The sequence below is a fragment of the Penaeus japonicus genome, unplaced genomic scaffold (assembly GCF_977035675.1).
Source record: "Penaeus japonicus unplaced genomic scaffold, GWHDUDI00000001_assembly GWHDUDI00000040, whole genome shotgun sequence".
In the NCBI taxonomy this organism is placed as follows: domain Eukaryota; kingdom Metazoa; phylum Arthropoda; class Malacostraca; order Decapoda; family Penaeidae; genus Penaeus; species Penaeus japonicus.
The window spans coordinates 20030895-20050081 of record NW_028234442.1 but is presented as its reverse complement, the minus strand read 5'-3'; the positions used below and the strand labels follow the sequence as shown (position 1 = coordinate 20050081).

The following is a 19187-nucleotide window of genomic DNA, read 5'->3' as shown; positions in this document are numbered from 1 at the left end:
GTACTGCCTTTTTTCCCCTTTGGCTTCGATTGAATTTACGGATGGAACCTGTTTGTGTGTCCACTCCCCCACCCCCACCCCCCTCCCCTATATCCTTCACCCACCTCTCCTGTCCCCTCTCGCTTATTCCCGTATCGCTTTTGTATGTTCCATTTTTTTGTTTCTTATTATTTTTTTCCTTCTCTTTTTCCTTTTCTTTTTCTTTTTCTTCTCCCGTACTCTTCCTCCTCGTCTTCCTCATCCCTAATCATACTCTTCTTTTTCCTTTCCTTCTCACACTCTTCTTCTTCCTCCTTTCCCTCCTCTCTCTCCTCACCCTTGCCTCCTCCTTAATCCTGTTCTAAGCGCTCTTCTTTCCTGTCCATCTCTCCTCCTTCTCCTCCCTCCCCTCACCCCCATCACTCTCCCATCACCCCCATCACTCTCCCGTCACCCCCCTCACTCTTCCATCACCCCCATCCCTCTCCCTCTTCCCCCTCACCCCCATCACTCTTTCTCTTCCCCTTCACCCACCCCATCACTCCCTCTTCCCCCTCACTCTTCCCTCACCCCCCTCACCCCCCCCCCCCCTCACACTTCCATTAGTTCATTCTTCCTGAGACATTCCACATGACTCCCACGCGGTGCGCACCTATCGACGCATATCCGCTCGAGTCATGCGTTCGGTAGGTGCTTCTTGCATCATGCTTGTGTTTTTTGTTTCCTCCCCTGAATTGGTTGCATTTCTTTGGGGGTTTTGGGTTTGTTATTGCTGTTGTTGGTATTAGTTTTTTTATTTTTATTATCATTATTATTATCATTATTATTATTAATATTATTATTATTATTATTAATATTATTGTCATGGTTATTATTGTGGTTATTATTGTTAGTTGTTAATATTATTATTACTATTATTATTATTGTTTTTTGTTGTTATCATCATCGTCATTATCATAATTTATTATTAGTAGTAGTGATGGTAGTAGTAGTAGTATTTTTACCATCATCATCATCAACCCCAAAATTTATCGACATATTTGATGCTAATGTTATCATCATCATTACTAGTAATGATAATAATATTAGCCTTGTTGCGATAATTATCTTAGGAATTTGCTTAAAAGAGAGAAAACACAGCTGGTCGGATGTTGAACTTGGCGACGGCGAAACTTGAACAGCTGGCCCTGGGTTGAACACGAGACTGACACGAGTAAAATGTTCACTTTTACTTGATTAAAAAATAAAAAAAAACGGTTCATTTGAACCTTTAGCCCCGTTGAGTGAACACAAGGTGAACATTCGGATAATTTGAACTGTTCAAGCGATTGAGATTCTGTTCTTATTTTTTAACGGATGGTTATGTTGATTATATTTGTAAGTAAAGGATACATGTTATGATTAAATAGCGCTTTGTAAACATTACTTAAGATCAGTGCTTTAGGGAGACAAGGTTAAAGAACCGGAAATAAAAAGAGAGAAAAGAGAGAGAGAGAGAAAAGAAAAAAAAAAAAAGTTCAATTCAAATTTGAAGAGCTTGATTGGACATTAACTTAGATAAACAGGAAGTTAGGATGTTTACTCGCCGGCAAAGGGAAAGGTATTTGAAGAAAGAGAAAAGGTTTTATTATCTAAGGAGTGAGCTCTCCCTTTCCTCACCTTCCCTTACCCTCCCCCCTACCCCCCCTACCCTATCCTATCCTCACCCACCCACACACCCCTACCTTAGGCTCCCCCTCATACCCCTACTCTATCCCCATCCCCACCCCCCCGTACCCCTCCGACATGAAAAGGTGGGTCGGGGTGGGGGGTGGGGGTGGGGGGGGAATCTAGGAATTGCGATCTGAATAATTTAACGCAAATATAATGATAGAGGGAAGAATGCGGATTGGGGGGTGGAGGGGGAAGAGGAGAGGGGGGAAGGGAGAAGGGAAGTAAGGGAGAAAGAGAGATAGGGAGGTAGGGGAAAGGATTAGAGAAGAGGGTGAAAGAGGTGAAAGAGGGAAAAGGGGGAAGGGGAGGCGAGGCGAAGGGAGGAAGATAGGGGGAGGGGGAGGGGGGACAAGGATATGTCATGCAGCCCTAACGATAGTGGAAAGGGGGGGCAAGAATATATCATGCAGCCCGACAGAGATAAAAGAAGGGAGAAAATGGTATGTCATGACGCCCAGCCGAGACAGGCAGCTGGCAATGAAGGTTCTTAATTAATTACCAGGACCGCCCTTGCCTCACATGGGTCAGGGAGAGGGGGGGGGAGTGGTGAGTAGGGGAAGGGCTCGTGGCCTCTTTTGTGACTTCTCAAATTGCTTATCTTCGCCCGGGCATTGATGGTCGGTTGCGATTTTCATGACAAAAGCATCCGAATTATAATATTAATGCGGCCGGGCGGCCGGGCGGATTCCTATTAATTAAAAAAGTGGGAAAATAACTGGGGGAAAAAATGGAGGGTGTGTTTAATTAGCACCCGGGTATGTGTATAGCCCGCAGAGGAGTTGATATACGTACACATACATACGCGCACACGGGAAGTCAATATGCGTATACATTACACGTACACAGAGGGGTTAACATGCGCACACAAACGCACACACCAAATCACCACCATCGGCCCTTTTGCCCGTCCGTATGTAAACACGGCGCGGTTTTTTCCCCGACTTGTCTTGTAGTAATGGTGCCAGATGGCCCTCAGAGACGAGTGGCATGTTATTAAAGAGTGCCACCCCCTCCCTCCCTCCCTCCCCTCTCTTCCTCTTCCTCCTTGGATGCCAAAAAAGCACTTGAGTTATTAAAAAGGCTTGACTCCTCGGTACCGAAAGCATGGCTGGTAAGGGTGTTTGTGAGGAAGAGGGATAGGGATAGGGAGTGAGAGTGAGAGTGTGTGTGAGTGTGAGAGTGAGTGTGAGTGTGAGTGTGAGTGTGAGTGTGAGTGTGAGTGTGTGTGTGTGTGTGTGTGTGTGAGTGAGTGTGAGTTAGAATGAGAGTGGGAAAGAGTGAGAATGAGTAAGAGCAAGAGTAAGTAAGAGTGAGAATGAAGAGAAGAAAGAAGGAGAGAAATAAAGAAAAAGAAAAAAAAAATAAGCAAGAAGAAAAAACAGAACCAGCGAATAGACAACAAATACTAATAATTGATATAATAGTTCAAAAAAAAGTTGAGACGAAATAAAAAAAAATGATTGACCCAACAAGAGAAGATCATCCCCGGCGAACGTTCTCGCCAAATGGCCTCGTTCCTCGAAATGACCCCAACTCGGGAACTGATGTTGATAATTGCCTTCATCGGAGCAACTCGGGTCAAATTAGCACGGTCAGACTTCGGCCCAAATCAGAGGCTTGTAGGCTTCTGTCATTATGTGTTGGGGGGGGGGGGATGGGAGACGGATGGGGAGGGGGGAGGGGGAGGGGGATGGGAGAGGGAGAGGGAGAGGGAGAGGGAAAGGGGGAGGGACTGGGGCAGGAAAGACGAAGGGAGAGGGAGGGGGAGGGAGAGGGAGAGGGAGAGGGAGAGGGAGAGGGAGAGGGAGAGGGAGAGGGAGGGGGAGGAAGGGAAGGGGAGAGAGGGCGAGGGAGTGGGAGGGGACGGGGACGGGGACAGGAACAGGAAAGACGAAGGTAGGGGGGAGGGAGGGAGGGAGAGGGATGGAGAGAGAGAGAGAAAAAAGAAAAGAAAAAGAGAAGGGGGGGGGGAGAGTGAGTGAGTGAGTAGGAGGAATCCATCTAGGAGTCATGATGATGTCACGAGAAATTGACATCAATCATCACGTACTTCGATGGAAGGAAGGAAGGAAGGAAGCAGAGAGAAAATGGATAAAAGAAGACTCGTTAAAAACAAGATGAATAAATGAAAAAAAACGTAAAATAATACCTTAAAAGTAGAAAACGGCAGGTTTGAAATAATTAAATAAAATGTAGAAAGACAATAAATAAGGAAACGAGAGGAATAGAGAAATGTAGTAATGAAGAAGAGAAATAAAGCAATAGATGGTAGTTAGAGACGGGAAAGGAGGAAAATAAAAAGAGAAAAAACAAAACAATATAGAAACATATGTCTCAGAATAAGGGAAACCAAATAGGTCAGAATACAGAATTAATTTACATAAGAAAAGGGGGGAAAAATAGAACAACTGAATAAATAAAAAAGTGATCAGAATACAGAATATTCATACCAAAAAAAGAAAATAAGCAAAAAGGAAAATAAAGACTACAGAACCCCCTAAGTCATGAATGGTATATATACATACACTTCATCCACACAACGGGTGATTTATAATCCCACCCAGGGGTTTATTCATATCAACGGCATATAATTATATTGCCCCCTTTTTTATTCCAAGATTTATGCCGCCCATTTGTCGCCACTGGATACGTGTTCTTGTAGGTCTTGTGTTTATGTATGGAATGTTTTGACTTAAGAGGTGGAGGGGGAGCGGGGGGGGCGGGGGTCGTGAATAGAGTGTGGGGGGTGGAGGGGCGGGGGTCGTAAATAGAGTGTGGGGGGGGGGGTGAAATTGTAGATTTATGCTTAGGGGAGAGATTAAGGAATTGGTTGAGGGTCGCGATTTTTGTTTTGGTTTATATTTTAGGAGAAACAGTGCGATCGAGAGTAAGGATTTTTATATATTTTTTTTATTATTATTATTATTATTTTTTTTGTATTTAAGGAGAAAAATTGCGATCGAGCGTAAGGAAGTTGTTGGCAATGGCGATATTTTGGTGTTACATTTAAAGAGATAATTGCGATCTTAGTAAGGAATGTGTTGACATTCGCGATTTTTTAAATTTCATATTTAAGGAGAAAAGTTGCGATCGAGAGTAAGAAAATTGTTGAAATTCATGGATTCAAGCTCTTGTGTGTGAAAATAAAAAGAAGAAAAGGGAGAAAATGCGATCGAGGGTAAGAATTTGGTAGAAAATCTTTGTTCTCTCTCTCTCACCTCATTCTGTCTTCTCTATTGCCGCTCATTCTCCACTTTGAGTAATAAGAGGCCAGTGTGGTAATGTTAGTGATGTATTGCAATAAAGAGGGCGTTTTCGGATGCTATTCGGTCTGTATTTTAGTTCGATTTTTTTTTTTTTATTATTATTATTACACTTCTCTTCTCTCCTCTTCCCTCATCTTCCACACCCTTCTCCCCCTCTTCGTTTCTATCTCCTTCCTGTTCCTTCCTCTTTACTCCCCACCCCTCTCCCTTTCTTCCCCTTCTCTTCTCTGTTCAATATTTGCAACATCCATATAGTTTCGACGGGGACAAGTCGTGAATTTTTGCAACGAATCCATAATCGATGCTTGTGAGTTCATAACTTAAGTAAAGTTTATTTTCTTCATATTTTCCTTGTTATTATTGTTGTTGTTTCTATTATTTGTTTGCTTGTTTGTTTTTATGTAGATAATCAACTAGTCATCTCTTCTCATGTCTCCTTCCTTTCCTCCAATTCCTTCTCTTCCCTCCTTTCCCATTCTCTCTCTCTCTCTCTCTCTCTCTCTCTCTCTCTCTCTCTCTCTCTCTCTCTCTCTCTCTCTCTCTCTCTCTCTCTCTCTCCCCCATCCCCCCCATGATCTCGTGACACACCAGGTAGAAATGAGGGGAATCAATAGCCCTCCCATAGCACAGGTAGTAGGGAAAGGTTATATGGAGACGTGGGGGGGGGTAGAGGGGGGATAGGAGGGGAGGTAATGGGGATGTTTGAAGAACAACTTTTTGGAGTTTGGTCAGGGGAGGGGGGAGTGGGGGAGTAGAGGGGAGGGGATGAATCTAGGGCTTAGTGAGAGAGAGAAAGAAAGAGAGAGAGAGAGAGAGAGAGAGAGAGAGAGAGAGAGAGAGAGAGAGAGAGAGAGAGAGAGAGAGAGAGAGAGAGAGAGAGAGAGAGAAAGAGAAAGAGAAAGAAAGAAAGAAAGAGAAAGAGAAAGAGAGAACCAATTCGATATACGTACAGGAGTAGGAAGGGATGTTTTCGGGCGTGTATTCAGCAGAGAAGAGGGAGTTCGGAAAGGCAGGGAGGGACGGAGGGGGGGGGAGGGGGAGGGGAGAATCCAGCCAATTACACCTCCCCCCTCCCCTCCCCCTTCCCCCAGCGACCGTTTCGACGTCGCGGTAACGGCCGTGCAAATGGACAACGACTTTACCGTTAATTGGTGTTGGCTTGTTGACGGAACGGTTGTCAATACCGCTTTTGGGAAGGCCGTATTGTTCCGTTTCGTTTTTGTTTTATTTATTTTATTTTTTACTTTTTTTTTGGTTTTATTTACTTTTTATGTCTCCCCGATGGATTTGTTGTATTTATATATATTTTTTTTTCTCTTGTTTTATATATATATATTTTTTTTGTTTTTTGTTTTGTTTTTTTCTTCTTTGCTTTGCTTTGCTTTATATGATTGTACTTTTTGATGCTTTTGATTTCGTTTTGATTTTTGGTACGTTGTGTTGGTCGTTGAAGGTTGGTTTTGTCTGTGTATTTCCCTATTGAGGGATATAGATATAGATATTTTTTTGATTTCGGAAAAGATAGGAATATGTGAGAAAATATCTTATACAGAAACTACTACCTTCCTTCTCTTTCATTTCCTTCTTTACCTCTTCTTCCTCTTCCATTTCTCTCTCTCTCTCTCCCCTTCCTCCCCACCCTCCCACTCCCCTCCCCTCCCCTCCCTTTTCCACTCCCACCCCACTCCCACTCCCTCTCCCACTCCCTCTCCCTCTCCCTCTCCCTCTCCCTCTCCTTCTCCCTCTCCTTCTCCCTCTCCTACTCTCCCCCCCACTCCCACTCCCACTCCCTCCCACTCCCACTCCCACTCCCACTCCCCTGCCTCTCACCCCTACTCCCATTCCCCCTCCCACTCCCACTCCCCTCCCCTCCCTCTTCACTCTCCAGATTTTTATCGCCGTAGCGGCAAGTGATACAAATCGGAAAATCGAAACTCCAATAAACGCCCCCCCCCCCCAAACACGCGGATGATTCCTGTTATCTGGCCGAGTTATCGAGTTATCGAGTTATTGTGATCATCTCTCTCGGTGTGATTATCGGAGAGACGACGAAAAGGGACGGTTTGTTGAGGGGGGAGGGGGAGAGGTAGGGGGAAAGGGAGGGGTGAGGGGAAGGGGGAAAAGGGGAAAGAGAGGGGGAAAGGGAGGGGGAGAGGGTGGGAAGGATAGGGGGAAAGGGAGGGTGAGGGTGAGGGAGGGAGAAGGGGAAATGGGGGTGGGGGTGGAAACAGAGAGGGGAAGTAGAGGGGCAGATTGAGGGAAAGTGTTAGGGGAATTAGAGGGATAAGGGGAGGAGGAGAAGGGAGAGGGGAAATGATATTAAAGGTGAAGGGTGGACAAAGAAAAAAAGAAGAGACCAGCGCCAGGAAAAGTAATGATAATGAGGATAATGATAATGGTAATAATAATGATAATAATAACGATAATAATAATAATAATGATAATAAAAGGTAAAAAATTAGATATAGATACATATATTTCTAATATAAGGCCTGCATCTCGACATGAACTCAGCCACGTTATGATTTTTCTCCCCTCGATGTATTTAACGATTCCTAATTATTGTACACGGTTTTAATAATTGAGGTGATTAGTTGGAATTAGATGCAATGTTGTCTGTTCGGTCTTAATTGCCTGTAATTGGCTTTGAGTTGTGTTTTCAGAGGTATTTTTTTTGCTCCTTGTGCAATCCACCCCCCTTTTTTTTCTTCCATGTGCAGCCTCCCACTTTTTTTTCCTTTGTTGAGCTCCCCCTCATCCCACGTGCAGTCTTCCTCCCCCCCTTCCCCCCTATGTGCAACCCCCTCTCCCCCTGTCCCCCCCACGTGCAACCCCCCTCCCTCTTCCCCCCAACGTGCACCCCCCCTCCCCCTGTCCCCCCATGTGCAACCCCCTCTCCTCCTTCCCTCCATGTATAATCCCCTCCCCCTGTCCCCCCATGTGCAACCCCCTCCCCCTTCCCCCATGTGCAACCCCCCTTCCCCTCTTCCCCCTACGTGCACCCCCCCCCTCCCCCTGTCCCCCCATGTGCAACCCCCCCCCCTCCCCCTTTCCCCTCTTGTGTACGCATCTCCCTGTGTATTTGACGGGCGAGCGTAGCCGAGGTGTGACGTGGCCAAGATGGAGTTCCCGTGTTGGCCAATAGCGCTTGTCAAAGTTGAGGAGGGATTGTGGTCGTCGCTGTCAGGTCATGGTTGTCATGGTCGTCTCGTTGAGGTTGTCGTCAGGTCGTGCGTCGTGGGCTTCGTCTTCTGAGGTGGGAGTCGTCTTCTTCGGAGGTCGTGGGCGTCGTTCTTCTAAGATCGTGGGATGGGGATTTTGGGCCACCTTTCCGGGGTCTTGGTTTTGTTGGTTTTGGGTTCTGGTTATTGTTTTTTCTGTCGGTCTCTCTTTCTCTCTCTTCCTCTCTTTATCTCTCTCTCTTCTCTTCTCTTCTCTTTTCTTCTCTTTTCTTCTCTTCGTCCCCTCCTGCTCCAGACAGCTGACGTCATCGTGCCCTTTATCACTTAATAAATAGCCCCCCCCCCAAAAAAAAAAAAAGATAAAAATATAGCAACTGATAACTCAACAATTAAACTAATGCGCCCCCTGTTGATACGCGCCGCCTTATCTCCGCCCCCTATCGTGAAATATTGCATGGCTCAATTATAGGTATCTTTTGACGCTGCTGGGATAACACCTTTTCTTCGTATCTCACTTCTCCCCCCACCCCCACCCCACTATCACACCCCACGACCTCCCTCACCCACCCACCCACCCCTCCTTCCATTACTTCACCTGCTCCATTTCTTCTAAATAGATAGTTCTCTTGGGGGAGGGGTGAGGGGGAGGGAGGAAAAGGATGTATTTTGCTTCTTCGTGCCCCGTATTGTTCGTATCTTAACCCCCCCCCCCTCCTTTCTCCTAAACCTCACTTACCTCCCCCTCCCTCAATTATGATTATATATATGTTTTTCTTCATATAATTACATTTTGGTCGTCCCCCCCCCCTTTTCCGATATCTCCCCGTACCCCGTTTTCTTCGTATCTGGCGCACGTGTTTGAAGGAGGAGGAGTAGGGGTGACTATGCCATCGGTCACAGGCCACTAAAGCGCCCTGTCTAAAGAGCTGATATAGGCCATTGAGATTTCGGGTCTCGTCACGTCGCGTCTGCTCGAGGTTCATAAATAGAGTGGGTCTTCCGATTTACGAATAGAAGAATAAAAAGTAGATATGTAGAAGCGAGGTAGAGGTAAAAAGTAGATGTGTAGAAGTGGGGTAGAGGTAGATATGATGAGAGTTTTTATCTACGGTGTACAAGTCGCGAGTTTGGGTTGTAGCTGTGTGAGAAGTTTTTCCCTCTCTCCTACCCTCTACCTCTACCTCTCTTTCTTCTCTCTCTATTTCTCTCTCCTTCCCGTCTCGCTTTCTCTCCTCCTTCCTTTCGACAATTTTCCTCTTTCTCTCTCTCTCTCTCTCTCTCTCTCTCTCTCTCTCTCTCTCTCTCTCTCTCTCTCTCTCTCTCTCTCTCTCCCTCTCCCTCTCCCTCTCCCTCTCCCTCTCCCTCCCTCTCCCTCTCCCTCTCCCTCCCCCCCTCCCTCTCCGTCTCCCTCTCCCTCTCCCTTCCCCTCTCTCACCCCTCTCCCCCTCTCTCCCCCCTCTCCCCCCCCCTCTCCCCCCCCTCTCCCTCTCCCTCTCCCTCTCCCTTCCCCTCTTTCCTTCTCTCCCTCTCCCTCTCCCGTCATCTATCTTATCATCTTTTTCATTATTTATAGCAGCCGTTCTCCCGCTCTCGCCAACGGAAGCCAAGGCGTTTACTGGCAAGATTAGTCCGATGCCGCGCGGGTCTCGGGTTGATAATGCTAATGTTCCTCGGATGGAGACCTTTGCGGGAGAGGGGCGAGGGGTAGGGGGGGGAGATAGAGGTGTGGGGCATGCGGGTTGCGGGAGGGGGGGAGATAAAGGGGGGGAAAGGGGTAGATATATGGTGGTAAGGGAAAAGGAAAAAAGAGAAGGTGGAGAAGGGGAAGGGCGAGGAGGAGAAGGGGAAGAGCGAGGAGGAAGAAGAAAGAGAAGAACAAGAAGAACAAGAACAAGAAGAACAAGAAGAATGAGAAGGAAGTTGAGGAGGAAGTTTGACAGGCAAGAATAAGGAGAAGGAATGAGAGGAAGGTGCTTGGAAAGAAAATGAATGGAAATTGCGATATAGATCATAATGGAACTACAAATCCAGCTGATGGCGTCGATAGTATTTATATGTCTGGGCATTGTATTAATGACAGCAATAGTGACAGTAACGGTATCACTAATGACAGAGCATTACAATTATTAATGGTTTAATAACTGTTCATAAAGGAGAAAGAGGAAGTGGCACGGGGTTGAATGGAGCATTGGTGGATGTGCTCTATCTCTCTCGTCTTCTCTTTCTCTCTCTCTTTCTTATTTTCTCCTAGTCTTTCTCTCAGTCTTTCTCTTTCTCTCAGTCTCTCTATCTCTCTCTCTCTCTCTCTCTCTCTCTCTCTCTCTCTCTCTCTCTCTCTCTCTCTCTCTCTCTCTCTCTCTCTCTCTCTCTCTCTCTCTCTCTCTCTCTCTCTCCCTCCCTCCCTCCCTCCCTCCCTCTCTCCCTTCCTCCCTCTCTCCCTTCCTCCCTCTCTCCCTCTCCCCTCTCTCTCTCTCTCTCTACATCCTTCCCTCTCTCCCTCCCTCTCTCCCTCTCTCCCTCTCTCCCTCTCTCCCTCTCTCCCTATCTCCTCTCTCCTCTCTCTCCTCTCCCTCTCCTCTCTCTCTCCTCCCCCCTCCCTCTCTCCCCTCTCTCCTCTCTCTCTCCTCTCTCCTCTCCCCTCTCTGTCTCCTCTCCTCTCCCCTCCCCTCCCCTCCCTCCCTCCCTCCCTCCCTCCCTCTCTCCCTCCCTCTCCCCTCCCCTCTCCCCTCCCTCTCCCTCCCTCCCTCCCCCCCCTCTCCCCTATCCTCTCTCCCTCTCTCTCCTCTCTCTCTCCTCTCTCGCTCTCGCTCTTTTCCCTTACTCAGGATAATGGTCCGAGACGTGTAAGGCAGGGAGGTGGGTGGGCGGGGAGAGGGGAGAGGGGAGAGAGGGGGTAGGGGGTCGCAGGTGGATGAGGGGACAGGGGGCGGGTGAGGGGTAAGTCCCAGGCTGTATTAGGATCATTTGTTTTTCCTCTTCCCCTTATCCTTCCCTTCTCCTTCTGTCTCGCGAGAAAATCCTTTTATTGGCCTCGTCCCGGCGTCTTCTTACCCACCCCGGGATGTGTCACGCTTCGGAGGTGCGAGCTGTGTGTGTGTGTGTGTGTGTGTGTGTGTGTGTGTGTGTGTGTGTGTGTGTGTGTGTGTGTGTGTGTGTGTGTGTGTGTGTGTGTGTGTGTGTGTGTGTGTGTGTGTGTGTGTGTGTGTGTGTGTGTGTGTGTGTGTTTTGTGGTGTTGGGTATGGTGGTGATGATGGTGGTGGTGATATCGTAATGGTGGTTGTTATGTGGTGATATCGTAATGGTGCTGGTGATATATGTGGTGGTAATAGCGGTGATGTGGTAATGGTGGTGGTGTGGTGGTGATGTGGTAATGGTGGTGTGGTGGTAATAGTGGTGATTGTGGTGATTGATGATGGTGATAGTGGTCGTGATGCCGACGGTTGTGGTAATTTTTGTGGTGAGCTTAGTGATGATTATAGTGGTGATTGGTGGTGACATAACGGTGATGTTATTGTGAGACTTTGTTAATGTTTGTAGTTGTTGATAGTTGTAATGTAACTTGAAGTGATGATAAAGATGGTGACTGTTCAATGTTGATAATGGTGATGAAACAACAACATTGATCATGAAAAGTTTTTTTCTTTTGCCTCTATTTCTTGCAATCTAGTATTTTATGCATTCTTTATTTCTGTATTCATTTATTCATTGGATTTTTTACCTTGTTTACCCTACTTTTTCTTTACCCTCCCTTCCCCCCGTCCTCCCCTTCCCTTCCTTCTCCCTCATTCTTTGTCACCTCTATTTCCAAACATTCCACTCCCTTCTCCCATTCCTCCATTCCCACCCATTCCCACCCACTTTTCCCCTCTCCATCCCACCATATCCCATTCCCATCCATTGCCCACTCCCCCTTCCCCTATCCCACCCACCATTCCCCCACTTCTCCTCCCCCCCCCCATTCCCCCACTGCTCCTCCCCCCCATTCCCCCACTGCTCCTCACCCCCATCCCCCTTGCTCCCCCCCATTCCCCCACTGCTCCTCCCCCCCTCCCCCCATCCCCCACCCCCCTCGCTCCGCATATTGCTTCCCTAAGTCCTTGTTTACTGGTCCATCGTAACGGCACGAGGTTATTTTTCCACATCTTAAGGTTATGAGTAGGAATATGGGAGGGGGGGGGAGGGTCCTACGCGGCCTCATGCTTGGGGGATATTGGCGAGTTGGCAGGCCAGTTATTGTTGTTAGGGGATGGGGAAGGGGAATGGGGTAGGGAAGGGGATGGGGATGGGGTAGGAAAGGGGATGGGGATGGGGTAGGAAAGGGGATGGGGGTAGGGGCGGGAATGGGGATGGGGGATAGGAGGGGGAATGGGGTAGGGGTGGGGATGGGGTAGAGGGATGGGGGAAGGGGAGGGGGAAGGGGAAGGGTGGGGAGGGCGAGGGGGATGGGGGTAGAGGAGGGGTCGTGAAATGGGGAAATGGAGCTGTAAGAGAAAGGGGGATGAGTGAGAGAGAGAGACTAACTTACGGATAAAGAGAAGGATCATTACGACAAAAGAATGGAGAGAGAAAGGAGAAGGAAAGAGAGAGCGAGACACTATCACCTCATTGCATTATCAACACGCACATGCAATAGCAATAAGGAGAGGAGGAAGATCAGGATGCAGAGATAGAGGAGAGAGCGAAGAGGTGGGAAGCAAATAATGAATAGATATGAAGTAAAAGGAATGGGGTGTAGGAAAGGTAGAATAAAAATTGAGGTAGGAAATATGGACGAAGGAAATCACGAATAAACATGAATAGACATGAAATTTGAAATAAAAAGACGAAACGTATATGAAAATGAAATGAAAAGAAAAAAAATAAAGATAGGCAGTATAAGGACGTAAGAAGGGGGAAGAAAATGGAGAAGAAAATGTTGATATATAGAGCGATGAGAAAGAGAAGTAAATGAAAAATAAATAAAGAGCAAATATTGAATAAACATGGAATAACAGAACAGGAAAAGAGTAACAAGGGCAAATAAAAAAAAAAGATAGGAAGTATAACAGATAAAAGGGAGAAGTGAAAACAAACTGAGTACGTAAAGGTAAAAAAATCACAAAAAATAAGATAAACAGAGACTGTGAAAGAAAACGAGATGCATGAGGTCGGCAAAGAAAACGGACGCCTGTGATGCTAGCGGCGTGTTAGTAAACAAACAAGGGAAGCCGGGAGACGGGTAAACAAACTAGAACTTCGACGTGACATGACAAGGGTACATAAACAGAGTGTCGAACATGGAATAAAATCATGTCATTCATGTCATTTTCTTTCTAGTATTTACGCGTTTATTTCTTCTGTTTTATTTTACGTTTTCTTTTTTTATTATTTTCCATTTTCTTTTTCTTTTCTCGGTGGGTTGGAAAATGTCTCCCGTCTTTGGCTTAAAACCGCCGCATGTAAACAACATTTACTTAAGCTCTTCTCATCTTGATGCTTATGAGATGTGAGGTGGAGGGGGATGAGGAGGAAGAGAGGGAATAAGAGGAGGAGGAGGAGGAGGAGGAGAGGAATGACGGAGGAGAGATGCATCCTAATGACTAGAAATATATATTTTTGTAACTGTTCTCGCTGTTTCTATTATTCCTGTTATTATGATGGTGATAATGTTGCGATGGTCATCACTATAACCATCATCATCATCCATCATCATCATCACCACCACCACCACCATCACCACATCTCCAGCAGAATTTATTTTCAGGACCGCCACCGAATATCCTTAGACACAGGAACGAGGTCTTGGCGGGGGGTTTCTGCTGATAATGACGTAACACGGGTCTAATGGGGAGGGGGGAGGGTAGGGGGTAATGGAGATATCTAAGGGAGGGAAGTAAGGGAGATAGGACGAGTTCTAAGGGGAGAAGGGAAAGAGGAGATAGAGGTGGGGGTTAAAAAGGGTGTTGAGATAGAAGGAAATGAGTGTGAAAGAGAAGAGACAAACAGACGGACACACGCACACGCATACACACGCTTTCCCAGCCCCCTCCATCCCGATCGAGAGAGAGAGAGAGAGAAAGAGAATGAGAATGAGAGAGAGAGAGAGAGAGAGAGAGAGAGAGAAAGAGAAAAAGAATGAGAGAATGAAAGAGAGAGAATGAGAGCGGGTCTCGCGAGATTCCTCATAATCCAGGAGATTTTACAACTCATTTACTCTGCGAGAGAGCGAAGGCGAAGAAAAGGGCCCCGGGTACTCAAGTGGCCAGACACGGAGAGAGAGATAACACCTAGAGGAAAAGGCAGATTGTCTTGAAGGAAGGAAGAAAAGTGGGAGAGAGGGACGGAAGGAGAGAGAGGGAGGAAGGAAGGAAGAAAGGGAGGAAGGAAGGAAGGAAGGAAAAAAGGTAGGTAGGTAGGGTGTAGAAGAAAAATAGAAAGAAAGAAAGAAGGAAACGGGGAAAGGAAGGAGAGGGAAAGATGATGATAGCAAGGAATTAAAAAACAAAGGATAACGAAGGAGAAACGTATGGGAAAGAAGCGTAATAAAAGCTCGCCCGAAAGAGGATGTGATGTTCAAGGCTGGGTCAAAGGTCGATCGGGATAGGGGTGGGGGAAGGGGATGGGGATGAAAGGGAGTGTGTGTGTGTGTGTGTGTGTGTGTGTGTGTGTGTGTGTGTGTGTGTGTGTGTGTGTGTGTGTGTGTGTGTGTGTGTGTGTGTGTGTTTGTTTATTTGAATTTTGTTTGTGTGTGTATGTTTGTTTGAATTTTGTTTGTGTGTGTGTGTATGTGTCTGTCTGTGTCAGTGTCTGTGTCTGTGTGTGTCAATGTGTACGCCTGAAAGTATGCATTGCAGTTGTTGATGTAAGCACACGCGGGAGTGTATTCAAGGCGCAAACACAGCTCCTCATTTGACCTCATCCCGCGACCGCCGCTAGAGATGTCATCTCAGCCTCTCTCTCTCTCTCTCTCTCTCTCTCTCTCTCTCTCTCTCTCTCTCTCTCTCTCTCTCTCTCTCTCTCTCTCCCTCTCCCTCTCCCTCTCCCTGTCTCCTCCTCCTCCCTCCTTCCCCTCTCCCTCTCTCCTCTCCCTCCTCCTCTCCCTCCTTCTCTCCCTCTCTCCCTCTCCTCTCCTCCCTCTCTCTCCTCCCTCTCCCCTCCCTTCCCTCTCACTCTCTCTCTCTCTCTCTCTCTCGTCTCTCCTCTCCTCTCTCTCTCTCTCTCGTCTCTCCCCCTCTCTCTTCTCTCCTTCTCCCTCTCCTCTTTCCTCTCCCTCTCCCTCTTCTCCTCCCTCTCCTCTCTCTCTCTCTCTCTCTCTCTCTCTCTCTCTCTCTCTCTCTCTCTCTCTCTCTCTCTCTCTCTCTCTCTCTCTCTCGGGACGTGCGTACGTGCCTTGGGATAAACCCCCCGGCTACCTTCAAAAGGAATTTAATGGCGTCATGCATTCCGGGTCATGAAGGCACTGCTACTTGAAGCTAAAACATTCGTGTGTTTATTCCCCCCTTTCGCCTCTTCCTACCCTCTCCCCTTCCTATAGCCTCTTCCACCTCTTCTATCCCTCTCCCCTTCCTCTATTCGCCCCCTCCCTTTTCTCTACCCCCTCGCGGAATCCCCTGGAAATTAGTTTAATTAAAAAAATAATTCTTTATGCTCTCCCTTCTCAAGATCCAATATCACCTGCTGAGACGGTTTCCACCCCCCCCCACCTACCCCCCACCCCATTCCAACCCTTTCACCGTCTTCAAGGGAAATCAGCCTTATCCCCTCGTGCCACAAGGCTTAGAGTCACGCGGCGCTGAATCAACCTCCAAGCTGGGGTTTTATCCCATGTCTCCCCATGGCTTTAGGTTCAAGAATTGCTTGCATTTAGACCCCCCTCCCCCCCTTTGGCCATTTATACCCCGGGAGATCGGCCCTAAGCCCCCCACGCCGCAAGGGTCAAAGTCCCTTGGCAGTCGCTCTGGTGCCAACTACCAACCTACTCCGACCGTCGGGCGAATTTGAGTTCTATGGCCGGCGTCGGTAAGGTCGACGACCACGTGTGTAAATGATACTGATTTGGGACTAACGACGTGACCGCGCAGGAAAGCCGCTGAGTGGCAGTGATGGGCGGGACGTGTTGCTCGGCGGGGGGCGGGCGCTGATTGGCCGGGGTTGGAAGGGGGGTCTTGGGACGAGAGGGGGGAGGGGGTGCAGTGTTCAAGGAGGGGGTTCTGGAAAGAGGGGGGGGGGGTAGGAGGGGTCGTCCGGGCTCTTAGGGCACAGAGGGAGGGTAATGGAATAAAATGATAGCGGAGAGCGAGGGTACTGAGAGGCAGGCTGGCAGGCTGGCAGGCTGGCGGGTGGACTGTCTCATTGTCGGGAATTCAACGACTCCATTGCCGCGTAATTATGTGGAATAAATACCAATATTTTTTTCTCTACTGAATTATATTATTTATCGAAGCCGAAACATTTTGTCATTGTCCAAATTAGCTTCGTAATTATACATGAATATTGCACTACTAAAAGGATAACTTAGTACTTTGGTCGAGCTGTTATAATATATCATGTGGAACGGAATATCTTACTGAATAATAGATTTCATGGTGATTTTATGGCCTGCAAAACATGTTCAATAGCGGTCCCAACAGTACATATTTTAACTCTAATAGGCACTTGGAATTGGCAGTCCGTATCCTTTTGAAAGTGTATTTATTCATATGTTTTTGATGTTTTCAAGATGACGATGCTGATTTTAAAGGTATAAGTACAAGAAACGTAATTGATTTGTAGCTTGTATCGTCTTAAGGATGTTGCTTTAAATGAAGTGAGCTGAGATGTAGCTGTCAAAACCACTCGCGTCATCTCACAGACTATCAGATAAACAACGTTTATAAATAACGATTATCTCAATAACTTTGCTTCCAAGGAATTAAACTAATATGAAATTGCCAAAAGCACTTAAATTATCTCGAAAATTCGTAAATTAACAAAGATGAGCGTACCTGTAACACGCGAAAAAAAATCTTGTGGTTGCCAACATGTCAGGTGGCGCCATATGTTAGAGTCACCCCTTCAACTTCAGTCCCGCAACTCCGTTTTCCGTTACTCAAACCTCTGCGGTCAACGCTGGTTTGTTTACCGTATTGCTTGACTCTTTTGTAGTGTGTGTATTTTTATTTTTATTTTTATACGATTCTCTTCCTGTTTTATCACAATAGATTCTTAGAAATGTCGAAGTGTTTGGGTAATGTATATATAATTGTCTTGTAAATTTTAAAGAAAATTGATGTTGTTACGGGCTAACTCAAGTAATTTATTCTTGATGTTTAATGTCTTTTATAGGTCGTAAAGATATGGTTACTAATTTACTTTTCTCTCTCTTTTACAGGTATGAATTGGCACAGTCTACTCTCATTCTGAAGTTGGTGTTTATTTTTACGTAAGTTGAGTTTAAAGTATAATGTTTTCTCGCTAATATGGCCGGAAATTAATCATCATCGTCATCATCATCATCATCATTATCGTCATCATCATCATCATCATCATCATCATCATCATCATCACCAACACTATCGTCATCACCACCACTATCATCATCACCACCACCATCATCATCATCATCATCATCATCATCATCATCATCATCATCATCATCATCATCATCATCATCATCATCATCACCACCACCACCACCACCACCATCATCATCATCATCACCATCATCATCAGCTATACGCCATATTGTAAATACATGTTTTACTTTCACACAAACGCCATCAAAATCAACACGATAATCCTTATAATTCTAAATATAATTAACTATTATTAGATTATAAGAAGATAATTTACATACCTTGATATATTTAATTTACTTTATGAATACATAAAGTAGATCACTCGATTGTACTAGACGGGTGGGTGTGTTGCATGATTGCATCGTTGGTATAATGACTAGACATTGCAACATCCTGGGTACCGCACGTAATCTTGTTGAAAGCTGATTATCATTTGCAAATATGTCATGAATTTATGACTTAGATAGTATGATTTATTGATAAGGACCTTGTTGGTTGGATTTTTTAGGAGATATTTATTTTTATTTTTTTCTTAAATGTTTCTCTCTTCTCCCTTGCCTTTTTTCTATTTCGTTTCTCTATTCTTATGGATATGTATACCTTTTTTATTTGTTTATTTGTTTGTCAGTTTCTCTCTCTTTCTCTAATCTCATTCTGTCTTCTCTCTTTCTTTCCCCTTCCCCTTTCCCCTTCGCTCTCCTTGCCCTCTTTTCACTCTTGCATTGCCCTCCCTTCACTTACATCCCCCCACCCCACCCCCACCCACCACCCCTGTAATCGGATTAGAGAAACGGGCGCCAGAGGCAAGGGAAGGTACTCCCCTCGCCCAGACGCTCACTCACCTGTACACCCACACGCCCACACACCCACGCCCTTGAATACGCGACCAGTGTCTGGTTTTGTACGTGTCCGTGCTCGTGTCCGTCCTCCCAAGACCAACAAACAAACAAACAAACACCCCCCCAAAAAAAAAAAGTCAGATTTTGTTTTTGTGTACAGTTAATTTGACTTTCGAGATATAATTAGTGGTGATTTGCATGGCTTAGTTCCACCGTAATTCGGGGTTTGATAATGACGATGATTATGCTGTGTCCGCTTGTTTTGCTAAAGACGGCTATTAATGTTGCTGTTTCTGCTGTTTTCTTGTTGCTGCTGCTACTGATACTATTGCAGCAGCGATAACAACTGCTGCTAGTACTGCTGCTGCTACTATTATTTATGTTTCTATATCTACTTCTACTTCTACTTCTACTTCTACTTCTACTTCTGTTTCTATTACTATTACTGTTACCACCACCACCACCACCAACAACAACAACAACAACAATAACAACACTTCTGTTGCTGTTACTTTTCTGTTACTAATACTATTACTGCTACTACCACCATTATTACAGCTGTTGTTATCTACATATTGTATCTTTATCATTCCTCCGTTTTTATTAGAAACGGAAATGAAATATATATATATCTTTCACGCATTCACATTTTCCAATTTCAACAGAGCGCC

At 46.0% G+C, this 19187-nt stretch overlaps 1 protein-coding gene across 1 annotated transcript in view; it reads left to right on the top strand.

Moving 5' to 3' along the window:
- LOC122262266 (uncharacterized) overlaps positions 1 to 17603 on the top strand; it is a 456008-nt gene extending 438405 nt beyond the window's left edge. The window contains exon 2 of the mRNA XM_086533853.1: positions 17491 to 17603. Coding sequence (XP_086389979.1) covers positions 17491 to 17496 — 6 coding nt within the window. The 3' untranslated portion in view covers positions 17497 to 17603. The remainder of the gene's footprint in view (positions 1 to 17490) is intronic.
- The last annotated feature ends 1584 nt before the right edge of the window (positions 17604 to 19187 follow it).